General features: G+C 66.9%; 1 protein-coding gene across 3 annotated transcripts in view; it reads right to left on the reverse strand.

Annotated features, from left to right (window-relative positions):
- The window catches only part of FHOD1 (formin homology 2 domain containing 1), a 47,051-nt gene that overhangs the window by 7,294 nt on the left and 16,258 nt on the right, over positions 1 to 23,499 (reverse strand). Inside the window, exons 2-16 of one of the 3 annotated variants that reach the window (XM_075940566.1) lie at positions 21,180 to 21,286; positions 19,371 to 19,435; positions 12,575 to 12,642; positions 11,717 to 11,822; positions 11,536 to 11,630; positions 10,179 to 10,290; positions 9,420 to 9,514; positions 9,177 to 9,320; positions 8,345 to 8,574; positions 7,933 to 8,040; positions 7,057 to 7,080; positions 4,468 to 4,521; positions 2,628 to 2,758; positions 2,246 to 2,341; positions 1,122 to 1,921 (exon numbers count right to left, since the gene is read on the reverse strand). In XM_075940566.1, the coding sequence (XP_075796681.1) occupies positions 1,122 to 1,921; positions 2,246 to 2,341; positions 2,628 to 2,758; positions 4,468 to 4,521; positions 7,057 to 7,080; positions 7,933 to 8,040; positions 8,345 to 8,574; positions 9,177 to 9,320; positions 9,420 to 9,514; positions 10,179 to 10,290; positions 11,536 to 11,630; positions 11,717 to 11,822; positions 12,575 to 12,642; positions 19,371 to 19,435; positions 21,180 to 21,286 (2,235 nt within the window). The remainder of the gene's footprint in view (positions 1 to 1,121; positions 1,922 to 2,245; positions 2,342 to 2,627; positions 2,759 to 4,467; positions 4,522 to 7,056; positions 7,081 to 7,932; positions 8,041 to 8,344; positions 8,575 to 9,176; positions 9,321 to 9,419; positions 9,515 to 10,178; positions 10,291 to 11,535; positions 11,631 to 11,716; positions 11,823 to 12,574; positions 12,643 to 19,370; positions 19,436 to 21,179; positions 21,287 to 23,499) is intronic. The other 2 variants (XM_075940568.1, XM_075940567.1) reach the window with 2 other exon arrangements.

Here is a 23,499-nt window from a genome sequence, read left to right on the forward strand (position 1 = left end):
GGTCGCCTCATCTCAACAAAGATATCTTGGTGCTGGCAAAAGTGCAGAAAACAGCAGCCAACACGTGGCGGGGTTTGGAACGGGTCCCGTCTGAAGAGACGGCAACAAGAGCGGGGCGTTTCAGCCTGGCAAAGGCGACTAAGGGGGGATCTGCAGAGGTCTGTAAAGTCACGACCGATATGGGCAGTGAATAAGGAAGTTATTTACTGGTTCCCAGGGCTCACTAAACAAAATTAACAGGGAACAGGTTTAACACAAACCAACGGAAGTATTTCCTCATGCAGCGCAGTCGACCTGTGGAACTCCTCGCCAGAGGATGTCATGAAGACCAGGGCTTTAACAGGGTTCAAACAGAACTAGATACATTCATGGCTATGAGCCACAATGGGCAGGAATGGTGCCCCTGGAGGTGGTGAGAGGGGAGGGACCACTTGATTCCCTGTTCTGTTCCTTCCCTCTGGGGCAGTGCTTCTCAACCTTTTTCTATAAATTACTCCTTTAAAAAAATGGTAAGTACCCCCTTTTCAAAAACTACGTGTAAGTACCCCCGGTGCCTACAGTTTCAGACACATCACATCTTTTTCTGCCATTGCAACACATTTGTTTAACCAACTTAATCGTAGCCGGGTGGGCGATGAAACGTTTGGGTGTAAAAAGTACAAAAAAAATAAAGCGCTGCAAAACTTAACACAGCAATTGAGTTTTCTCCCAATGTCAGTTGTTAACGCCCCCCCAGGCTTCTCTGGAGCACCCGAGGGTACTTGCACCACTGGCTGAGAAACACTGGTTGGGGGCACCGGGCGCTGGGTAGTCAGATGCTGGGCTGAACGGACCTTGGGCTGACCCCGTCTGGCTGCTCTCATGTGACGAGCATTGCTCGGACTGCAGGCCCAGGGCTGTAACTGCCCCCGGCTTGGGGACCGCCCCCTTGAGGCTATGGGATGGGCGTGGAGGCTACTCTAGGGCCGTTGCTCCACCCTGGGCCTCTCCCCTGGCAACACCCCATGGCGGGCCCAGGCGTCGGCGGACTGGGCTCTGCGCAGAGCTGAGGGAGTGCCGGGCCGGGGTCGGGGCCCGCTCAGGCTGCAGGGCCTGGCCGCTGCCCCCGCCCTGCTGCGTACCTTGGTGCTCGGGGCCTCCTTCGCCCGCGACTCAAAGAGATGCTCCAGCTTGGCCACGTCAATCTCTACCCGCTCCAGGGACGCCCACACGGAGGCCTGGCCAAAGCGGCTGGCCCCGGGGCAGGTGCCAGGGGGCTTCAGCTCCTTCCAGAACAGCTTCACCGTCTTCTTCTTCTGGGCTGGGGGATGGCCGTCCGGCACCGGGGAGCCCAGCAGGGCCGGGGAGGGTGGAGCCAGACAGTCGGGGAGTGGGGGACAGCCAGGAGGTGGGGGACAGCCTGGGGGTGGGGGTGGGGCCGGAGGACAGCCGGGGGGCGGGGGACAGCTCGGAGGAGGGGGTGGGGGAGGGGGAGCCAGGGGGCCTCCCGCAGTCAGTGTCCCGGTGCCGGCAGACGCCTGGAACGAGCTGCTCTCTACTGCCCCTTGCTCTAGGGCGTCGAAATCCTCCTCTTCCCCCAGGTCGGAGAAATCCAGGTCTTTGACCTTCAGCAGCAGGGGGCCGCTCTCCAGACGGTCCCATGGGAACTCGGCGTCCTTCCGAAAGGGGGTCAGCAGGGCCCGCTCCCCACTCGGAGCGCTGGCTTCTGCCTCCACGCTGGCCTGGGGGCGCACGGAGACCTGCCCGGCAGGGGCCTTGCCACGGGGCCCGGTGCTCTCCAGGCCTTGCAGCTCTGCCTGGCAGGGCGGGTCCCGGGCCGGCTCCGCGCGGCTCTTGGCGCACAGCGCGTCCCGCGTCAGCCCCTCGTCCGAGGAGATGGAGCTGCAGGGATCTGCGCTCTCCTGCTGGGGGCTGCCGGGCCCTGGGGGGAACCAGAGGACAGTGTGTCCAGGGCACGCACCTGCCCATGGGCCCCGGCCTCCCTCAATGGCCCGGCTCAGGGCTCTGGCACTGGCACTGCACGGCCCAGGGCTGCACAAGGGCGGGGAAGGCTCCTGCCTCAGCCCCTTTGCCCCGTGAGGTCACACTGCGTGCGCCCCGGGGGGGCGGGGCAGGCAGCCGCCCACGCGAGAGCCGTGGGAGGGGCTGCAGGTGGCCCCAGGCAGGGGTCCCCAGGCACCGAAGCTGGTGCATTTGGGGGAGGGGAGCCACGGTCACCGCGGAGGTGTCCCAGGAGAGTCCTTGCCTGATGCGCCGTCTCCTCTCTCGTCCCTGCCCGGGGCGGTCCCGGCTGCTGGCCCCGACTCGGTCTGCTCCTCCCCCTCGCTCCGCGCCAGCCCCCCTGCAGCCCGGAAACAGCAGACCGTAGGCAGCTGGCGGCAGGGCGTGCGGCTGCCCCTGGGGCCCACCCTCCCCGCCGCCTGGGCTGCACATGCCCCAGCACTTTCCCTGGCAGCAGCTCTCAGGCCCGGAGGGAGGTGCCAGTGGCCTGGCGGGGCCTTGCAGCCCGGCGCTCGGCGGGCAGGGCTGGAAGCGACCGGGCAGCGAGCAGCAAGAGCCCGGTTTGCTGCCTGGCTCCGAGGGGGAGCGGTGTGTGCCGGCGGCTGGGCCACCCGGGGCCTGCGTACCTGCCGGGGCCGGCTCCGTGCTGAGCTCACCGCCGACCTGCACAGCTTCGGCGAGGACGTCGAGCCGCCCCTTGGACATGGCGGACAGCTTCTCCTTCTGGGCCGACACCAGGTTCTCCAAGAAGCGAGCTCTGCAAAAGGGAGTCGCAGGCCTGTGACCAGCCACACCGGGGCGGGGCAGGGGGCACGGGGCACAGAGCCGTCTAGCAGGGCAGCACGGCGGGCGTGCCTGCCCCAGCCAGGGCACGGCACCATATGGCACAGAGCCATGTGTCTCAGGCCAGCACAGCCCCCCGCCCGGCCGCCTTTCCCTCCCGCCTCTGCAGAACTCCCCAGCCCCCCCGAGCAGAGAAAACCCAGGCACCCCGGCGTGGCCCAGCACCCCTGCATAAATGGCCCCGTTTCCCACCCAGGGCCCACCCCCGGCACTCCCAGCTCCACTATGCAGCCCTGGAAGCTGCCAAAACATGAGTGCTCTTCCTGCTGGAGGACAGAGCGGGCTATGGGCCGGCTAGTGCCCCACCCTGCAGACCCCCCCAGACTGCGCTGCCCTCCCTCCCTCCCCACCTAACGTGCAGCACCGTGCGGAGCGCTGCCCCCTTCTGGCCATGGGGAAGGTCGCAGCCACGCGAGAGGCCCGGGGAGCGACCGGATTGAAGGACGCTGCTCCCACTGCCTGCTGACAGCCCCTCCTTCCCCAGGCCGGCCGAGGGAGTCCTGGGAGATCTGCCCAACCGGGAGTTCAGAGGCACTGAGCGGCTCAGGCTCCAGGCTGTGCCGGAATCTAGCCCAGCCCCGGCCCTGGCTAACCGAAAACAGGGCTGGGGCAGCCTGCCAGAGCTCGCCGGCACTGTGCCGCTCGCCGCAGAACAGCGCCGAGAGCCGAGCGCTCCTTTCCAAGACAGACCCTGGCTCTGGCCCCACGGCCCTGCTGCCGCCCTGGGAGGTGGGAAACAGGCGCGGAGGCAGTGCTGGCCGGACTGAAGCGGGCACTCAGCCTGCCGCGACGCCTCGCCCGCCTCCTTAGGACTCGGTGCGAACGACCTGCCTGCTGATCACACGAGCCAGCGCTGCCGTTACAGGGGGGTGGCCAGGCAAAACCACCGCCATGGCCCCGCCGGCCTGCCCGATCGACTCCCCGCCAGCCCGGGACGATCTGGCGCCTGCGACGCCGAGGCAGGAGGCCGCAGCAGGGCGCACGGATCCAGGGGCCTTGGCGCAGAACGTGGGCCCGGCTGGCCCCAGCTCTCCCGGCTGCTCGGTTTCCACTCATGCTGCCCGATTCGCTCAGCGGCAAGGCTAATGACACGGCCCCTTCCCCGCGCCCTGCGCCGCACAGCTCGGTCTCGGACACCAGCGCCGGGCCCCCCGAGCTCTGGCATCCCGCCAGCAGGCCTGGCGATGCAGGGGCCAGGGACTAAGGGGGCAGCTGCCACGGGCGGGAGCAGCACGCGGCACTGAGGGGGCAGCCCCACCCCCCAGGAGCAGGCAGCTGGCCCCCCTCCACCTTGCCCAGGGGCCCATGGAAGCAGGGAAGGGCCACAGTCCAGAGGCCACCAGGGAGCCCGGGCACCTGGAAAGGTTTAAGCACAAACTCCCAGCGCACGTGGCGGCCCCAGTCAGAATGGGCCAAGCAGGCAGGCAGGGCCACACAGACAGCCCAGCCCGACCTCTCTGCCTCCCGCCGTCTCTCCGCTCTGGCGGCTGCTCTCCCTGGCATTTACCCCACACAGCGAGCCGTGGGGGAGCCCAGTCGGGTTGAGCGGGGGCCCGGCGCACCCGAGCTCTGCTGTGCTCCCCCGGCGCCAGCCTCCGGAGAGGCGCACACGTCTGTACTTACTCAAACTTCCTCAGAACGGGCTTGTCCCCGTGCAAAGGGGGGCTCTCCTCACGCCTGGGAGGAAAGAGCCGTTATAGCAGCGCCACCGCCGCGCCCACGCTCTGCATGCTCTCCACACGGCAGCCGCCTCTCCGCTCCGCTCCGCCCGCAGCCCCGAGGGGCTCGGCAGGGCCCAGGGCCCGAGCACAAGTGGCAAAGCGCCCCCAGAGCACGGGGCTAACCATCTTCCACCCCTAGTGGGAGCTCAGGCACCAGCTTAAACCGCGTTCTGCCCGCACACACACCGAGCCAGGGCCCGAGCCAGCATCCGAACGCAGACCCCTGGACCCATGTTCTGGCCACCGTCCAGGGCCCCCCTTCCCTGCCATCTGGGCAGCCAGCTTTGGGGGAGTCAGGCTTCCCCACACTAAGGGTGTTACCAATCGGTTATTCTAGCCGACAGGCCCTTCCGCATTTCTCCTCTGAAACGTACAAGAGCCCCGAGCGGGAACGCTGCGTGCAGTCCGGGGCCAGGGGCAAGTCCCGCTGACTCCCAAGGGCTCTTGTGCATTTCGAAGCAGAGGCGCCTGGGTGGAGCCGAGCCAGCTGGAGTTCCCGCTAGCCCCCGACTGCACGCAGGTGCCAGCTTTGAAACGTAGGAGTCCCCCGAGCGGGGGCTCTTGCTCGTTACAAAGCAGAAGCACCAGCATGGAGCCTGGGGTCAGCGGGAGACTCAAGAGTCCCCCCGTGGAACCCGGGCTCCATGCGGCGCTGCCACTTTGAAATGCCGCACGGAGCAGGGTCAGCTCAGGGCTCCTCGTGGCATTGCCAAAGAACCTGGGATCAGCTGGGGACTCCCCAGGCTCCGTGCGGACTCCCCAGCTGACTGCAGGTTCAGCGGAAATGCCCTGAGGTGGCGTTTCAAAGGGGCAGCGCCACACAGCCGACCCGGGGCTCCATGCGGTGCTGCTGCTTTGAAGTACCTCTTCCTCCCCCCACTTGCTGCCCCTGTCGGATAGAGGCAGCAAAGGCGGGGGAAGCAGCTAGTCGACTCGACTAGTCCTTAACACCCTTACCCCACACTGCACCACCACCAGAGGGCGGGCAGGGCGCTAGGAAGCCGGGGGTACGGGTGGCTGGACTCGGAGGTCTCAATGCAGCGTAGAGCCTGGGGCTGCAGCGTGGGACCCCACCTTTCCTGGACAACCCCCAGGTGAGCAAAGGGCGGCTCTCCTGGCCCCGAGCTAGCATCCCAGTGTGGCTATACCGATGCCAGCCTCCCCTGCTCTGCGCCCGCCCCTTCTCCCGCGTTGCAGCATCCCAGCCAGCCAACGGGAGGGCTCTGGACGGGGCTGGTCCGCCTCCCTCCACCTCCGCGGTACCTCTGCGGTCACAGGGCCGGGAACGGCACGACGTTACAGGGGACCTCTGCTGGAGCCAGAGCTCTGGAGGGTGGGGCACATGCAGATCCACACAGCTGGGAGTCACGGGGCCCTGCCCCCCAGCCGCGGCCAGAGGGGACTCAGCCGGCCGGGAGAGCAGAAGGTTTATTAGTCGACAGGGACACGGCGTCGAACAGACTAATCGGCACAGGAGCCAGGAGCAGCCAGCACCATCCGACTTGGGGAGAGGGGCCCAGAGCCAGGGTCCTGCCCAAGCCAGCGAGACTCTCCCAGCCAGCAGCCCGCCCCAGCCTTTGTCCCGCTTCCCGGGGGGAAAAGGTGTCCATTGGTGTTACTCCCCCTCCCAGGTCAGGTGACTGTCCCTGTGGGAGGCGGTCACCATCTCGCTATTGGTGCGGTGCCCAGGGAAACTGAGGCACACACGGGGTCACTCCAGGCCGGTCGCAATCCCATGGAAGATCACAAGTGAGGCAGGCAAATACAATCTCCACTCGGTCACACACCAGAGCGGAGGGCTCCCCGGTCACACACCAGAGCAGTCCTGGCCCGCTGGGAGGTCCGTCCGGAGACACGAGAGCCACTGCCTCTGGGACAAACTGCCACGGGCACCCCGGGCACAGCGCACGCCGGTCACTCGGTCCCCAAACACACCAGTCCTTCGCTGCCACCCCCCATCCCTGCCGCACTTCCGGAGGGTGCCCGGCACACCCGCGGCGAACGGGGGCTGTCCGGTAACAGAGCTGGCTCCCAGGCACGCATCGCAGCCTCCGGGGGCGGGCTCTAGAGACGCCCCGGGGCAGACCCAGCTGCTGAACACATGAGCAGGGGGCTGCCCAGGCCCATAGCGAACGGCACGAGGGACGGTTGCATAGAGAGCCCTCCCCACACAACCAGAACTACTCAGCCGGGGGCCTGCGCCAGAGGCAGCCGGTCGCTCTGCGCGCTCGGCACCGTGCCCGGGCTGTGTCCGCCTAGGAGGCGCCCGCTGCAGGAGAGGAAGGGAAGCGCCGTGCCGACCAGCCGTGGGCCGCCACGCAGGCGTCCCAGGAAGCGCTGCGCATGCACAGCCAGGCAAAGCGCAGCAGAGGGGGAGAATCAGAAAGCCAGCCTCGTGCGAGCAGCGCCCAGAGCAGCCGCAGGCGGGGAGGGACGCCAGGCCGCCGCCCGCGGGAGGAGCATGCACACGCTCAGCCTCCGTGTCACTTACCAAACGGGGGCAGTTTGGTGAAGTCTGAAAAAGGAAAGAAAGTTTAGGCAGAGGAGAGTCAGCGCCGAGAGGAGGAGCAGAGAGCGCGAGAGCTGGAGCGAGAGACGCCGCCCGCCTGAGCTCTGCCCGAGGGCACAGCCAGCAGAGCAGTGGGCAGGTGGCAGGCTGGGATCCCGGGACTGGCAGCGACCCCCCTTGGCGGGAGAAGGGAGGGTGGCTGCTGGCCGAAGGGCCTTCCCCTTCCCTGCTTTGGGAGGGCGCTGGCCACCCTCCACACACCCGCATGCAGCTGAGCAGGCAGCCCCCCAGGGAGCTCTCCCCACGCCGGCTCCAGGGCACGGCCCATCACTACACACCCCTGCTCCAGGACAGCTTCCCCCGAGCCCTGCGCTCCAAAGCCTAGGGACCATTCCCGGCTCCGGCCTTCCCCGTCGCGCCCAGCCCTCCTTGCATAGGCGGGGGCCCAGGCCTCCCCAGGCCACCCGCCCACTGCCAGACACACCCCGAGGGCCTGAGAGTGCAGGCAGGCCCAGGCCCAGGCTCCAGCTCCCGGAGGGGGGCTACACTGCAAAGGAAACTCTGGTGCAAAGCCTGAGACCCGGCCGGGGGAGAGGGTGCCCCAAAGCCCGGGGAGGAACATCCACACGGCGCGTTTAACCCCAGGCCAAGCGACCTGGCAGACTCCCTGCTGTGCTGGTGGGCGCGGTGTACACCGACTCTGGGGCACCTCTGGGGGTGGGCCCTTACTGGGCAGGAGGCGGCGTCTGTCAGGCGGCAGGGACGGCTCTGCCCAGGGCCTGGCTGGCACCGTGCCTCGCTGTGGGTGCCCCCGGGCCAGCACACGCACCTCAGTTCCCGCCAGGCGAGGCCACTCACTTGTAAATGCTCCTCTCCCCCGGGCTGGCGTGGTCCCTCTCCTGCGGGGCGGCTGGCGGAGCGCACCACACGTTGGGCGTGCTGCTGTAAACGCTCTCGAAGCAGGGCCTGAAACACAGCGCAGACTCAACCCGCGCCCCCCACGGCTACCCGGGAGGGGCGCCTGTGCCTACGCGTCCGTGACGTGGCTATAGCGCCCGGCCTGGAGCCTGCGGGGGGCCCTGCATCCAGCGTGCCCAGCCAGGCCGAGCGCCCTGCCCGGAGCCAGGCCCAGAGAGCGGGAGGGGGAGGAGCGGATCCTTAGCTGGGCATGCCCAGCCCACTGCCTCAGGTCTGGCCCAGGCCCGCGCCGAGCCCCAGTGCCCAGCCCTGCTCCGAGCCTGCCTCCCCCTGGCCAACACCCCGCACTCACGGAGCTGGGCTGCTCGGCGTCACCCTCTCGGCACCGGGCTCCCTCGGCGGGCTGGGGGCCCTGGGCTGCTCGTGGCTCTCTGCAGCCGGGCTTGGGGAGCTCGCGCCGGTTCCAGCATCCGCGTTGCCACCCAGGGAGCGCCGGCCCCGCCGGTTCTCGTCCGTCTTCCTCCGCTCCTTGCGCACCCCCGGCAGCGGCTCTTCCTCTCCGTCCTCCTGCCTGAGCGAGCCCTGAGAACAGCACATGGGCAGGGCATGCCAGGGCACACGGGGAGGGCCCTCTGGTCCCACGCTGCCATGGGGCTCAGGGGTTGCCTGCATGCCCCTGCCCACCCACCCGCCTATTCCGGCACGGCGCTGGCCTTGCGACCCCGACTTCCAGCCGGCACGGCTAGGGAGAGAACCTCCCGGCTTCACACGAGTGTGACCCTGAGCCTGCTGGCAGCCTGGGCCAATGCCCCCGAGGCACCAGTGCCCCCAGCCGCACCGGGGCAGCTCCCCGCTAGCCGCCACTCACCCGAGCACTGCTGATGTTAGTGTCTGGGGGTCAGAGGGTGATGAGCCCCCGGGAGAGCGAGGGGGAGGAAGAGCGGTGCCCCGGGGACGGCACTGCCCCTGCAGGGATGTGGCGACATCTGTCACAGCCCTCGCTGCCAGGCTCCCCGGGGGCGCTTGTCCCAACGGCCCAGTGACGCTGCAGCATCTGCATGCCAGGAACCGGCGGGGCATCTGCCCGGGCCAGGCTGCTGCGGCGGGGTGACCGTGGCGCACCCAGAGCCCCAGGGGCAGGGGAGACGGAGGGCTGCAGGCCCAGGAGAAGGCGGAGCACTCACTTCGTAGATTGCAAACTGCTGCTTCAGGTCGGGGTCCAGGCCTTTGCCCTGCGTGTGGCGCTGCACAATGCCCTCCATGCCCTGCTGCTCCAGGCAGTCCGTCACGTCGTAGAACGAGTCCTGGTCCGGCAGGGCCGCCAGCGTCTGGGCGACATCACGGGCACGCCGTCAGGCCAGCCCGCTCCACAGCTGCCCCGGGCGGGGAGGGGGTGGGCCGGCCTGCGCCCCGCCCACAGGACTGACCTTGTTGATAAGCATCATGGCGAAGACCAGCAGCTCTGTGTCAGCCCCGTTGCGCTCGTCTAAGATCGCCACCAGGTTCGCCCACGGACAGGCCCCTAGGGAAGAGCACCGCAAGCTGGCAAGCGGCCCCCCCAGCGACCGGCCACTGCAGCACAAAGCAGCCTGGGACGTGCCCCAGAAATGCGAGCGCCGCCGCGGGCCGGGTAACTAGCAGTAGTGGGGCACCTCCCGGCCCAGGGCCCTCAGTCACGCTAACCTCGCAGGGATAGATGCGGCAACACCCCGACCTGCCAGCAGAGGTCGCTGGGGCACCGCTAAGGCAGAGCCAGGCCACCCGTCCAGCGCCGTACCAGAGCCCTGGCCGCTGCCCGTCCAGCCTGGGGCCTCCCTCTGCGGCACGCTGGCCCAGGAGGGTCCCACGCCCTGCGGGCGCACAGCTCTCCCCAGAGCCGGGCACGGCTCGCATGGCTGGAGAGGAGACGGCTGCAGAGTGAAGGGGGCCAGGTTCCTGACGGAGCGGCGCCCGGCTCACCGCGCTCACGGCGGATGGGGACTCACGGCCAGGCCCGGGCGAGGGGCTGCCAGGACACAGGGACGGCTCTCAGAGCACGCAGACAGGGCAGCGAGTTCCCCTCGGGACCACAACCCAGCTCTGCACAGCCGGCCAGGCCTCTGCGTCTCCCTGACGCCAGCGGGCGCCGTCCCGTGCCAGGGGCACCGGCACCGCAGGCTCCCCCCAGCCCCGGGAGCTGTGCTCACCTTGCGCCTGGTCCACCGTGTTGACAGCCTGGATGAGGAGCTGGGCGTTAGCCTCCGTGTACTCCACAAACACCAGCAGCAGCTTCAGCGCCGTTTTCACCACCAGGCGGTACTGGGCAGACAGAGGGCGCGTTACAGGGCTGGGAGGTCAGGGACTCCCTGGACTGCACCCGATTCGCACCCGGCGGCTGCCCGGCACCTCAGCACCTAGGGGAGAGGTAGGTGCCAGCACGCAACGCCCTGGCTCCTGGCCAGGATCGGCCAGCCGGCTGTGCCACACGGCCATCGATCCCCAGGGGCTGGGGCTGGCTGTTGCAGGGCTGTATCTTTGACAGGCGCAAGGCGAGAAGGCAGCCTTGTTCACAACTCCCCCTGCAGCTGGGCACAAGGTGCCCTTAGGGGTGTGAACTACAGCCCGTGGGCCATACCTGGTCTGCGAGCCCCTCCTGTGCAGCCCCCTGCCCCTCGTCCCTCCCCCGCAGCCTCAGCCTGCCACACTGCCAGCCCTAGTGCTCCGGACGGCGGGGCAGGGACAGTTGGGGGGCTGGACAGAGACAGGAGGTCCTGAGGGTGGTCAGGGGGCTGGAGGGCAGACGGGAAGTGCTGGGGGGTGGGAAGCAGGGAACGTGGGGGTTGAATAGGAAGTGGGGAGTCTGGGAGAGCCAAGAGGCAGAGCGCAGGAGGTCCTATGGGAGAGGGAGTTCCCCCCCTGGCTTCCCTACCCAGCCCCCTCCATACAATTTCTGAACCCCCATGTGGCCCTCAGGCCCGGCCCAGCCTACAGTCTCAGAAGTCCAGTGGCAGCAAGAAGCGGGGGGGGTCTTGGCAGATTCTGGGTCAGTGAGAAAGGAGCCTTCAGGGTGGGTAGGAGACCGGCGAGCGCTGCTGAGCACAGTAACTCTCCCCCCGGCCGAGGGCACCAGGCCGCTCCCGCCCCTCCTCTTACCGCGCCCCAGGCAGATCGGAAGCAGGGCCGGGCGGGCAAGCAGGGACCGCGTCCGGCGCCGATCCCGAAGCACGGCGCACGCGGGGGACCGCGAGGAAGCGGGCACATCTGCAGTGCTGCCGTCCCTGTGCTGACCCGCTCTTGCGAAGGGAGCCTGAGTACGTGCGACAGGGAGCCCGGGTGGAACGCCACGCCGGGGTCTGCCCAGACCGGGGCCGGGGCGCCGTGGGACGGAGCTGTCTGGGCTGGCCGGGTCGCTGATGGAACGGGAGGTAGCAGGGAGGCGGAAGGAGAGGTCGTCCGACCAGGGGTCCCCATGCGCGCCTGACAGAGAGCAGTGCCCAGCCCGGACAGATCCCGGGGGCAGGCGACTACCCCCAGGGCAAGGCAGGCGCGCTCCGCTGCACTCACCATGCTCCCGCAGAGCGTGTAGAACCACTGCACCGTCTCGTTGTGCTCGATCACACCCAGCATCCCGTCCACGAACAGCATGATCTGACTCAGCGCTGCGAGGGAACGAGCCGTCAGAGCCCAGTGCGCGGGGCTCCCACCGCCCCACGGCCATTGGGGGCAGGCCCGGCCCGTCACCCACCTCGCAGGATGTAGTGCTGGTAGTTCTGGTCGGCCTCTGCCCCCACTTTGATCAGGCACGTCAGCCCCTCCGAGTTGACGAACTCCGGCACCAGGTCTTTGTCCTCCTGCAGCAGAGAAGAGTGCACGTGGCACCGCCTGAGGGCCCCAGACCCCGCAGCGCTGGGGGCAGGAGGCCGAAGAGCAGCCCCCACTAAGGCGGGGCTGAGGGTGAGAGAGTCCAAGGGCTACCCAGGCCCTGCAGCTAGGGCAGACTTGGTCGGGCAAGGGGCCAATGCCAGCTGTACCCTCCGGGGCAAGGTGGGGGGAGCAATAGGAGGACCGTTACCGGCTGTGCCTGTGCTGTACCTTGGGTCTCTCGAGCCAAGTCTTGATTGAATTTCCCCAGGAATGTATCAGTGTTTGTCACAGTAAAAACCAGGGCAAAACTGATGTGTCTGGGTAAAGATCCGGGCTAACGTGACCGGAGGATGGGGGACTATTCAGCGGATCAAGGCCTTGAATTGTGTCCAGCTGCTTTGTGTAAAAATCCGGGAACGTGTCATTACAGATCGGTTTACGCTGCAAACGAAGGGGCTTAGCTCGGGGGGGAGGGGGGAGGCGTGCCGGCAGCACGTGCTGTACGGGGGCAGGCTGGGCTAGCAAACCCACACAGCCCTCGGGCCAGAGCCCTCGTCGCGGGCGCGTGCTGTCAGTGCGCACATGGGGGCAGCAGGAATCGGGCGGGGGGGAGGGGGAGAGGACGGACGGACATAAGCGGGAATTCATCCCCCAAAGCAGTAGCGGGGGGGGAGCTGATGGGATCCCCCAGCATCACTTAGTGCCACAGGGCCTATCGGGCGGGCGGGGGGGAGGTTACCTGGAAGAGCTGCTTGAGGGAGAATAGGGAGCGCCGCAGCTCCGGCCCCTGCGAGTTGTACAGCTTCTCTGGAAGGGAAGGAGGCAGCCGCTGCGTTATCGGGCAGAGACGCTGTGGCCGGGGCTCTGCCGGGCTCACTCCCTTTGCAGAGGGGATGGGAGACGGGCCGGGGCCACTGCCTCATGGGCCGTTCACCTCGGGGCAGGGCGGGACAGACAGGCGACCCGCTGGGCCTGGGACTACCCCGCACGGGGCGGGGGGACCCGAGGGGTCCTGCCCACCCCCAACCTGCTGCCCACTGCAACGACTGGCAGAACCCAGCGCAGGGGGGCGCCCCAGGGCTGTGCTCACCCCTCACCTCAGGCCCAGCGCTGAGCCCGAACGCCAGGCACTGCTGTGCAAACCAGGAGGGGTCTCCAGGCATCGTGGGCCTCCCACTAGAAGGGTTCGAGAGCCTCCCAGGGGCCACGCTGGGGCCGGCACGGGACCCGCTCCCCGGGGAAGGCGCCAGATCCCATTCGGTTGCCACGGCACAAGGCCTGCGTCCCGCTGAGCCGCTCGCTTCCCCGCGCCCCAGCAAGGGAGGTGCCCTGCTCTCTGAAGCTGCACCCTCTAGGGCAACAGCGGCACCAGGCAGGGACACACGCTCAGGCCAAGCATCACCCCGGCCCCCCTGCCGCCCGGCAGCCAGACAGGGACGGGATGGGCTACGGGCCAGCCTGGGGCGTCAGGACAGAGCCAGACTCAGGAAACGACCCCGTCGTGGAACCCGCGCTGACAAACCGCCCCAGCCCGCCAGCTGCACCGACACTTGGAGGAGACGGATGCAGACACCGTGCCCCGGCTGGGGAGCCTGGCCACACCCCAGAGAACTTCCAGGCCCCCCTGCCCCTGAGAGGGCATGAAAGGGCCCCACTCCTGGCCCTGTGTGCCCCTACCCCCTACTCCCCCAGCCACAGACCCCACCCCGGCCCTGTACCCTGGGTTCTCTTCCTGGCAAGGGCGCACAGCCTGACATTGGAACCCCCAGAACCAAGCGCTGGATTGTCAGGGCCACCGATGTGACACGCTAATGAGCTCTATAGGTCCCTGGACCCTGTCCCCTTGCGCTCCAGAGCCTTGGACCCCAGCTCTGACCCTGCACTCCCTGCGCCCATCGCCCACTGCCCCAGACCTATCCCTGGCCCCGCATTCCCTGCGCCCCCCATCGCCCACAGCCCCAGACCTACCCCTGGCCCCGCATTCCCTGCGCCCCCTATCGCCCACAGCCCCAATCCTACCCCTGGCCCTGCACTCCCTGCGCCCCCCATCGCCCACAGCCCCAGACCTACCCCTGGCCCTACACTCCCTGTGCCCCCTATCACCGACAGCCCCAATCCTACCCCTGGCCCTGCACTCCCTGCACCCCCTATCGCCCACAGCCCCAGACCTACCCCTGGCCCTACACTCCCTGCGCCCCCCATCGCCCACAGCCCCAGACCTACCCCTGGCCCTACACTCCCTGTGCCCCCTATCACCGACAGCCCCAATCCTACCCCTGGCCCTGCACTCCCTGCACCCCCTATCGCCCACAGCCCCAGACCTACCCCTGGCCCTACACTCCCTGTGCCCCCTATCACCCACAGCCCCAATCCTACCCCTGGCCCCGCATTCCCTGCGCCCCCTATCGCCCACAGCCCCAGACCTACCCCTGGTCCTACACTCCCTGCGCCCCCTATCGCCCACAGCCCCAATCCTACCCCTGGCCCCGCATTCCCTGCGCCCCCTATCGCCCACAGCCCCAGACCTACCCCTGGTCCTACACTCCCTGCGCCCCCCATCGCCCACAGCCCCAGACCTACCCCTGGCCCTGAATTCCCTGCGCCCCCCATCGCCCACAGCCCCAGACCTACCCCTGGCCCTGCATTCCCTGCGCCCCCCAGCTCTATCCCCCTGGCACTCCCCCCCCCCCCCCCCCCCCCCATCGCCCACAGCCTCAGATCCCATCCCTGGCCGTTTCAGAACATTAGGCCAGTGGCGCAGGGCCCTTTGTCACACGCCGACTCTCACCACACACAGCCGGGTTCTTTTTTAAACAATAAAGGCTTTGAAACTGAAATGTAAACGAGGGACAGAGATCCGAGGTCTGTTTTCAGAGGAGGTTATTGACCCCCCCTCCATTCTCAACCGCTGCTTTCGAGTCCCAGCCCGCGGAAGTGCCTCGTGGGGCCGGAACCCCCCCCGCTCGCCCCCAGCAGTGAGTCTGCTCCCTTCAGGGAGGCCCAGCGAAGCTCCCGGCGCCCCTGGCTGCAGGCAGGCCGAGCCCTAGCTCCAGGGAAGCAGACATGCGGCTGGCGGCCTGGCAGCGGGGATATCTGGAACGCCCCAGTTTCCTGTGTCCTTTCTGCACAACAAAGCTATAAATATCCCCTGGCTTCCTACGCAGAGAAGAAACAGGAACTTGGAGGAGAAGCATGACCCCTTGCTCTCCCCTGCTCGGGATCAGGGCCAGCCCCAGCCGGCTCCTCCCCAGGGCGGGCCACGAGGGGGCGTTCTCAGCCCAGACCGGAGGGGTTTTCCATCCAGGTGAAAGGCGACTCTCCCAGGGCACCACAGCAGAATTCTGGCCAGCGGTCCTCTAGGGCCTCGTGTTGGGGGCTGTCCGCTGGGCAGCCTGCCCCGGTCAGCAGCCCCCACGCAGCCTCTGTGGAGCCAAGCCCTTTGCCCACTCATGCCGACGGAAGCCCAGCACTAGTCTGCCGTGGACAGAGGGTCCACGAGGTGGCCGCAGGACACGGCCGGGGAGTGCAGACACGCCACGAGGCCTGCGCTCCCACCTCCTAGAGCGACCGGACAGACAGGCGAAACCCTCTCCCGCCGCGCTGGGCAAGCTGTACGTCTCTGGACACGGAGCAGAGCCCGCACCGATCCCCGGCACATCCTGCAGTGGGCGACGCCGTGGTCCCTCTTGGCTCCCGAGGGACGGCTCACGGAGGCCGGAGCCCGGGAAGAAGAGATGCAGATCTGCATGCCCTATAGAGTGTGTCCCCAGACAGACCTTTCTACACTCCGCCTCCCCCTCTGAGCTCCTACAAGAGCGCACCCCGGAGAAACTCCTCCGCCTCGCACCCGAGGGGCGGCTCCTGCCCTGGCCCCTTCTCCCTCGCAGACCTGCTGCTGTCCACACACGGCTGCTAGACAAGCAGGGATTGCAGGGGAAAGGTCTCCTCACTGCAGCCAGCCAGTCCCAGGGCGGGAGCCCCCGCAGCGAGCTGTGCACACGCTGCGGGCTGGGCCTGGCCATGGCAGGCAGGCACGTCCTAGGTAACGGCACTGGCAAAGCCATCCGCCTCCCCCCGCACTGCAGCCCGTGCACTCGACTTCCAGAGGCAGAGCATCCCCCCCACAGGACGGTTTGAGGGGCTGCTTCAGGCCCCGCACTTTGGGGATCCGTGGCGGCCGCCTCAACCGCCCACAGCTGGGTCCCAGGGCAGCCTGGGGGTTTACCCGGGGACGGAGGTCAACACCCCCCAAACACACACGCATGCACACTGCGGCAGTGGGATCTGGAACCCGGCAGCCTGCCCTGCTGCACCCTGCTGCCCTCTCCCGGCACGGCACAGCTTCACCGTGGCAGTGGGAAGCAGGGCGGCCCGGCCCCAGGGCAAACCGGGGCACAGCAGGCTGGCGGAGGAAGGCAGGGTGGAGCAGAGCCACAGTGGTGAGTGCAGGAGAGGCCCCCCATAATTCCCTGCCTCGCATTGCTTGGGGAGGGTGGAGCAGAGCAGGGCCTGCAGCAGGTTTCCCTGGGCCCCATGCCAGGGGCACTGGCCCCAGGCCCTGCGCTTCCCTAGGGACCGTCCTTTCCAGGGACAAGGCAGCAGCTCAGGGCATCTTCCCGGGGCAGAGGAGTAGTTCAAACTGCAGAGGGAGCACTAACGGGGAGGAGAAAAGAGCCCGGATCTCTGGGCACTAAGGCAGCCTCACCCGTGCTCCCCGCTGCCCCCAGCGGAGCGCGAGGGACCGGAGATCTGGGCAGGGCTTACACAGGGCACCCAGAAGCAGCAGGGGCTTGACACGGGTGGAGTGAGGGGACTGAGCGAGGAGCTGCAGGCCCAGCGGGAAAAGGACAAGAAAGCACGAGTGACTGAATCAGCCGGACAACAGGGTAAGGGCCCTGCAGCAGCCGCGCCCGGTCTGAGCGAGGCTGGCTCCAGCAGCAGCCCCCAGCGCTCGGGGTGCAAAGCCGCGCTCGGTCTGAACGCAGGCTGGCTCCAGCAGCAGCCCCCAGCGCCCGGGGTGCAAAGCCGCGCTCCGTCTTTCTGTGCAGAGGGCCTGCCCCGTGAGCTGCACAAGGCCTGGGCCTGACGCGCCGCGGGCACAAGTCCCGTATCCAGGAACAAGAAGCAGATTCTGATGGCCTGGCCCAAAGCCGGTGCTGCTGCAAACTGCAGCTGGGGGGAGCAAGGGTCCCAGCCAACGCTCCTCTCCCGCTGAGCACAGGACGGCTTGCGCCAGAGCGCTGCAGCGCCCGTGTTTGGTTTGGGCTAGAGAAACGCCTCTGCCCAGCGCAGGCTGCGGATTCCTGCACACGATCGCTGCCCGCTGACTGGGAACACCGCTGCCTCGTGCACCCGGACACGGCCTGCAGCATAATGTGGTGAGCTGGGGTGAGAGCTGTATTGCTGGCTTCCTCTTACTCCTGCGTCAGACAGGCGGCTACTAAAGCACAAACCGCTTTGTCTCGACAGCCCGGCCGGGGGCTCTCGGGAGGCGAGCAGCGGCCCGGCCGGGGGCTCTCGGGAGGCGAGCAGCGGCCCGGCCGGGGGCTCCCGGGAGGCGAGCAGCGGCCCGGCCGGGGACTCCCGGGAGGCGAGCAGCGGCCCGGCCGGCCGGGGGCTCCCGGGAGGCGAGCAGCGGCCCGGCCGGGGGCTCCCGGGAGGCGAGCAGCAGCCTGGCCGGGGGCGGTGGGGGCTCTCGGGAGGCGAGCAGCGGCGCGGCCCAGCCGGGGGCGGTGGGGGCTCTCGGGAGGCGAGCAGCAGCCTTCAGAAGATTTCAGGAAGGCTGACGGGGACTAACTTGCCATTCCTGTGTCCTCAGCCCCCCGCTGCCGACTGTCAGAGTTCCAGGCACAGGCAGAGCAGGCCGCAGCCAGGGCTGGGAAGTCCCCACAGACGGAGCCCTGACCTCTGCACTCTGGGCAAGGGATTGCACAATTCCTCCGCAGGAACCCAGGGAGGGGCTGTCCCGGCTTGCAGGGAAGGGGGCTCTCCAGGCACAAAGCCAAGGGGCTGCTGCACCTTCCAGACCAGGGCCCACGCCCAGACAGACTGCCTAGAGAAGTGAAAGCATGACACGGGGGGGGGGGGGGGGGTACGTGGCGCGTGCAATCCCTCTTGGCCCCTCCCAAACGCAGGGCTGGAACCTGCTCTTCAGGAAACGCTGGTCTGAGCTCGCCGGGAAGCCGCCCCGCGGTTCTCCCCTGGGCTCCTACTGCAAGCACCAGTGGCCTCAGCGCGGGCCTCCCTCCCTCCCACGCTCAGCAGGCCACTGGCCCCGTGCCACGCCTGCTCCCCCGGCAGCAGGGGCTCGGGCTGCAGTGCTAGGTTTCACTAACGGCCCCCCCAGGGTTCCTCCTCCTCCCTCCGCCGAGCACAGGAGCAGGGAAAGACCCAGCTCCGAGGAGCCGGGCTGGTTCCCAGCACTGGCTGCCTGACCCGCCGCTGGGGTCCGTGGCCACGGGAGCCAGCCGTGGGTACTTTCCAAGGCTCTATTTAAGGCTCACTTAAGCGACCCAGAATATCTATAGCCTGCGATGTGTTTTGTATTGTCGTATTTGGGCTCTGCATGCAGAGAAGAATTAACCCCTTCGGCCCCAAGAGCCATAGTCAGCGTGTGGGGCCAGGTCTCCTAGTCTGGTCCATCCAGCACTGACCCCTAGCAGCCGCTCACTGAACCCCTCGCACAGCCCAGAGGAGTTCAGGTTACTGCGAGCCACAAAGAAGAAGAGGACGGAAAGGACGACATGCTCCAGGCTGCATGGGAAGGTGCAGCCTCTCCAGGTTGCTGGCGCTCTGGTCTGGGAGGAAGTTCCTTCCCGCCCCATGGCAGGGTCCACACAGTGTGACGTAGTGGGGGTACTTTGCTGGTTGCAATGCTGGGCAGTAGGCTGTGGGTGACCTCCACTGGCTGCAGCACGGCCCAGGAGGGCAGGGGGTGAGTCATTATGCAAAAAGGGGCTCCAAACCTGTCCTACCAGCTATCCCCCCCGGGAGAGAAACAAAGGAAGGGGGATGCCGCCCCTGGCTGGGGGCAGAGCTGGAAGAGAGTTAGTTTCTTTCTGGGAGCATGGAGGAGACAGCCTAGGGAAAGGGGCTGGAATTTAGGGGCCCAGCCTCCCCCATCTCAAGGGGGCTGAGGCATCCTAGGCCTGCCCTGGAACCAGATTATATCTGTGCTGTATCCTGGAGAAGCAATAAATTTCCTCTATTCTATTGGGTGGTGGAGTCAGTTTGTGCCATTACGGGGGTGCAGGAGGCGGGGGACCCCAACGCGCCGTCACACATGGTCATCGAGCAAGCACCTGAGAGAGGCTGCCCCCTTGCTCCGCTCTAGCCATGGACGACCAGACAGGAAGCCAGAGAGAATCCTGGAGTGCAAAGCAGCCTGGGAACGGAGCCAGCCCCCCGGAGCTCACGCATGAGCCCACAGGCCGGATTAGCCAGGCCCCAAATGGCTACAGGCCACAGTGCTGCTGCTCACGGCCGCGGGGAACACAGAAGGGCGGGGCCCAGAGCTCTTGGCTGTCGGGACTCACCGAGGATGGCATTGACACGGACCGAGAGCTGCGTGCGCAGGATGATGGTTGGTCGCCTCCCTTTGCTGGAAGAAGAGGAAAGCGGGTAAGTCACCGTGAACGTCACCCACAGCCTCACTCGCAGAGCACCCCGAGAGCCCTCAAGTCAGTGGAGCCTCTGCCCACAGCCCCCACGCCCGGCACGCAGCCAGCCCCACCACTGACGGGGGGAAACCAGCAGCCCCCACGCCCAGCACGCAGCCAGCCCCACCACTGACGGGGGAAAACCAGCAGCCCCCACACCCAGCAAGCCCCACCACTGACGGGGGAAACCAGCAGCCCCCACGTCCAGCACACAGCCAGCCCCACCACTGACGGGGGAAACCAGCAGCCCCCACGCCCAGCACTCAGCCAGCCCCACCACTGACGGGGGGAAACCAGCAGCCCCCACGCCCAGCACACAGCCAGCCCCACCACTGACGGGGGAAACCAGCAGCCCCCACGCCCAGCACACAGCCAGCCCCACCACTGACAGGGGGGAAACCAGCAGCCCCCACGCCCAGCACACAGCCAGCCCCACCACTGACAGGGGGGAAACCAGCAGCCCCCACGCCCAGCACACAGCCAGCCCCACCACTGACGGGGGAAAACCAGCAGCCCCCACGCCCAGCACACAGCCAGCCCCACCACTGACGGGGGAAACCAGCAGCCCCCACGCCCAGCACACAGCCAGCCCCACCACTGACGGGGGGAAAACCAGCAGCCCCCACGCCCAGCACACAGCCAGCCCCACCACTGACGGGGGGAAAACCAGCAGCCCCCACGCCCAGCACACAGCCAGCCCCACCACTGACGGGGGAAAACCAGCAGCCCCCACGCCCAGCACACAGCCAGCCCCACCACTGACGGGGGGAAAACCAGCAGCCCCCACGCCCAGCACACAGCCAGCCCCACCACTGACGGGGGGAAAACCAGCAGCCCCCACGCCCAGCACACAGCCAGCCCCACCACTGACGGGGGGAAAACCAGCAGCCCCCACGCCCAGCACACAGCCAGCCCCACCACTGACGGGGGGAAAACCAGCAGCCCCCACGCCCAGCACACAGCCAGCCCCACCACTGACGGGGGAAAACCAGCAGCCCCCACGCCCAGCACGCAGCCAGCCCCACCACTGACAGGGGGAAAACCAGCAGCACCTGGCTATCGAGGGAGGAGGCCTCGCCCCAGAAACCAAATCCAGACAGGGAAGGCGGCTCCTGGGCCATCCACGCGGCTCTTCCAGCGTCCCTCAGCCACTGCGGCGTCTCCCCCCCCCCAAAGGCTGCCCTAGAGTTTGTCCTACTGAAAGCTGGTCTGCGACCAGGCTCTCGGCCCAGCGGCTCTTAACACCCAGGAAGCAGCTGGCAATGGAGCGGCTCCCCGACCGACTCGGTGTCAGGCGTTCTTGCGCCCCTGCGGGCCTCTGGCCTGTCTGCTCCATCCAGCAACGGGCACCAGAGCCTCGTGCCACGTGTTACACAGCAGCGGAGCACGTGGGTGTGACAAAGGGATGCAAGGGGGACTGATTCACTCGGTCTGCTCTGCAACATCGCAAGTGATGTCTACTGCCCCCCAGTAACCCTGTGCGCGCCTCGGTTTCCCTGGCACTGACCCAATACTGAGATGGGGATGGCAATTTCAGTGAGAGTAACGGACACAATGGCTGATGCTTTCTGTAACTGGGGCACCTGCAGAAGGTGGAAGTGGGGCAGGCCGGGTCACAGCGCCTGGCTGGGCAGCCTGCTGAGTGACGGGGCTCAGACAGGTATGCACGCGACAGCAGCAGCGCACCTGATCTCCTCGTAGAATCCTTCCAGCTCATCCTTCTGCTCCAGCAGGGACAGGTCAAGATCCAAGTATTGTCCCGACGGCGAGAGCTGCAGCGTACAGTCCTCCAGCTGCAAACACAAGGCCCCCCAGATCAGCGACGGTGCTTGCCACGAGAGGGGGCACTGCCTAGCCAGGTGGTGGGGGGCAGGACCCCCGCCTCTCAGCCACGCGACTTCCTAGTCGCTGCAGTGCCTGGGGCTGGCTGGCTGAGGACTGGATGGAGGCACTTCACTTCAGAAGGAGGGGGCAAGAGCGTCAATCACCCACGAGTCCAGCGACTCCCGCTCTGCGACCCCCCAGCAACAGCGTTCTGCCCCCTCTCGCCCCCAGGCTGGGTGGGTCGGGTTTCACGGGCTACTTCTTCACGTGCCCGTCTTCTCTTCCCCTCTAGGGAGCACCGAGATCATCTGGCCAGAGACCTGCCTCAAAATCCTTCCCAGAGCAGATCCCCGAGATTAGAAAAACAGCCCGCCCCGATTTAAAGAGACTCCCCCCGCCTGGCAAATGGTCCCTGCGGTTAACTGCTCTCGCTGTTCCAAGCCTGCTCCTTCTGCACATCTGAATGTGTCTGGATTCAGCACCGGGCGTCGGATCGGGTCAGCCCTCTCTCTGCCAGCTCCAAGAGCCCAGGAGTCCCTGTTCATTCCCTGTGTATGAACTCAGCCTACGATCCGGTCACCCCGGCATCGTCCCTCTGGCAAGCTACACAGACTGAGCTGCTGAACCTCTCTGGCCCGGCGCCCTCGGGACCCGACCGGTGCCAAACCAGAGAGCTTGCCAAACCACGGGAGGGCAGTATGGCCTAGCAGCGATCCCAACACTGCTGCGGCTTGCTGGGCTCCGAGAAGACATTGAGGGGCAAAGCAGAGCTAAACACCAGCCCAGAACCTGGAGAGCCAGGCCTGGGGGCTGTAAACGAACCTTACGGGACGACAGGAAACTCGGCCACCCCCATGCTAAGAGGACACCTGGCAAACTAAAATCCTGCCGGATCACGGACCAGAGTGCCGGGCTAGAGAGGCTCAGCCTGTATAAGGCAGGTTTTCTAACCCTTCAGTCATTTCCGTAGCTCTTCTCTGACCCCCTCCATCTCACCAACACCCGTCCGGAACAGAGGGCCCAGAACCAGACACAGCACGGCAGCAGCGGTCACGCCAGCGCCAAAGAGAGAGGTACAGTAGTCCCACTCATTCCAAAGAGCAGTCACTCTTTGGCCACAGCGCCCCACCAGGAGTCACATTCAACCAATCCGCCCCCGGCGGCAGCTGGGTGAAATGCCGGGTACCCTCCTCTCCCCAGCACTTGAGCAAGGAGCTACAGAGCCCCAGGGGAAAGAGGTGGGGAATAAACAACCTACAAAGGGGGGCGGTGAGGCAGGGACCGCTCGGCGGCGGGAGGAGACGAGGACGCCCAGCACGCCGTAGCAACAAGGTGCTGGCAGTTGGCCCCACAACATACACCCTGGAGATGCGGCCTGACGTCGCGGCACAGAGACATGTGCACACGCCCTTGGTACAGGCAGGCACTGGTGACTCACCCACCACCAGGCCACTGCCAAGGTCTGTGTGCTGATTCATTGCCGTCTGGCAGCTTCCTGCCAGCCGTGAAAACCACAGCCTCCAGCTCAGCCCAGCACTCGCAGCCCAGACAGGAGCACAGCCCGGACGGGTTCTACCGCTGCTGAGTCACAAGGCCACCTCTCCGGGGGATCGGCCAGGTGGCCCGGGCCCCCAGCCAGCTAGGGACTGCCAGCAAGAACCCGCCCCTCCACTAGAGCGGGTGCCCCTCCAGCAGGGATCTCAGACGTGCGGGGGGGGGGGGTGGTTAGAAAAGCCACAGGAAGGAAGCCCCCTTACTGAACAGCTGGAGGGAGAGGGCAGCTCCCAAGTCGGAGTCACCTGCCCAAATGCTGCCTCTCCCTCCGACTCCCACAACCCACTCCACATAGACACCCCGCAGGGACCGTTCCTTCACCGGGTCTGAGCTTCTCACCCGCACTCCTGGGGGTCAGCCCTGTGCTGGGATGTGGCACAGAAACCCCTGCTCAGGGAAGGTCAGAGTCGCTCACGGTGCGGGGAGGGGGAGCGCAAGCCTCCCATGGAGATGGGAGTGGTCAAAGCAGGGATTAGATTTGCTCTGTTCACTTGTGACGTTGCATGTGGTCTCTACTGAAATGCAGCAACCCTGCACGTGTGCCTCAGTTTCCCTGGGCACTGCACCAGTCGCGAGATGGGGATGGGCATTTGGGAGTGACAGCCTCCCGCCCGGACACCATGGCGGA

Source organism: Pelodiscus sinensis, chromosome 12, assembly GCF_049634645.1.
Source record: "Pelodiscus sinensis isolate JC-2024 chromosome 12, ASM4963464v1, whole genome shotgun sequence".
Taxonomy (NCBI): domain Eukaryota; kingdom Metazoa; phylum Chordata; order Testudines; family Trionychidae; genus Pelodiscus; species Pelodiscus sinensis.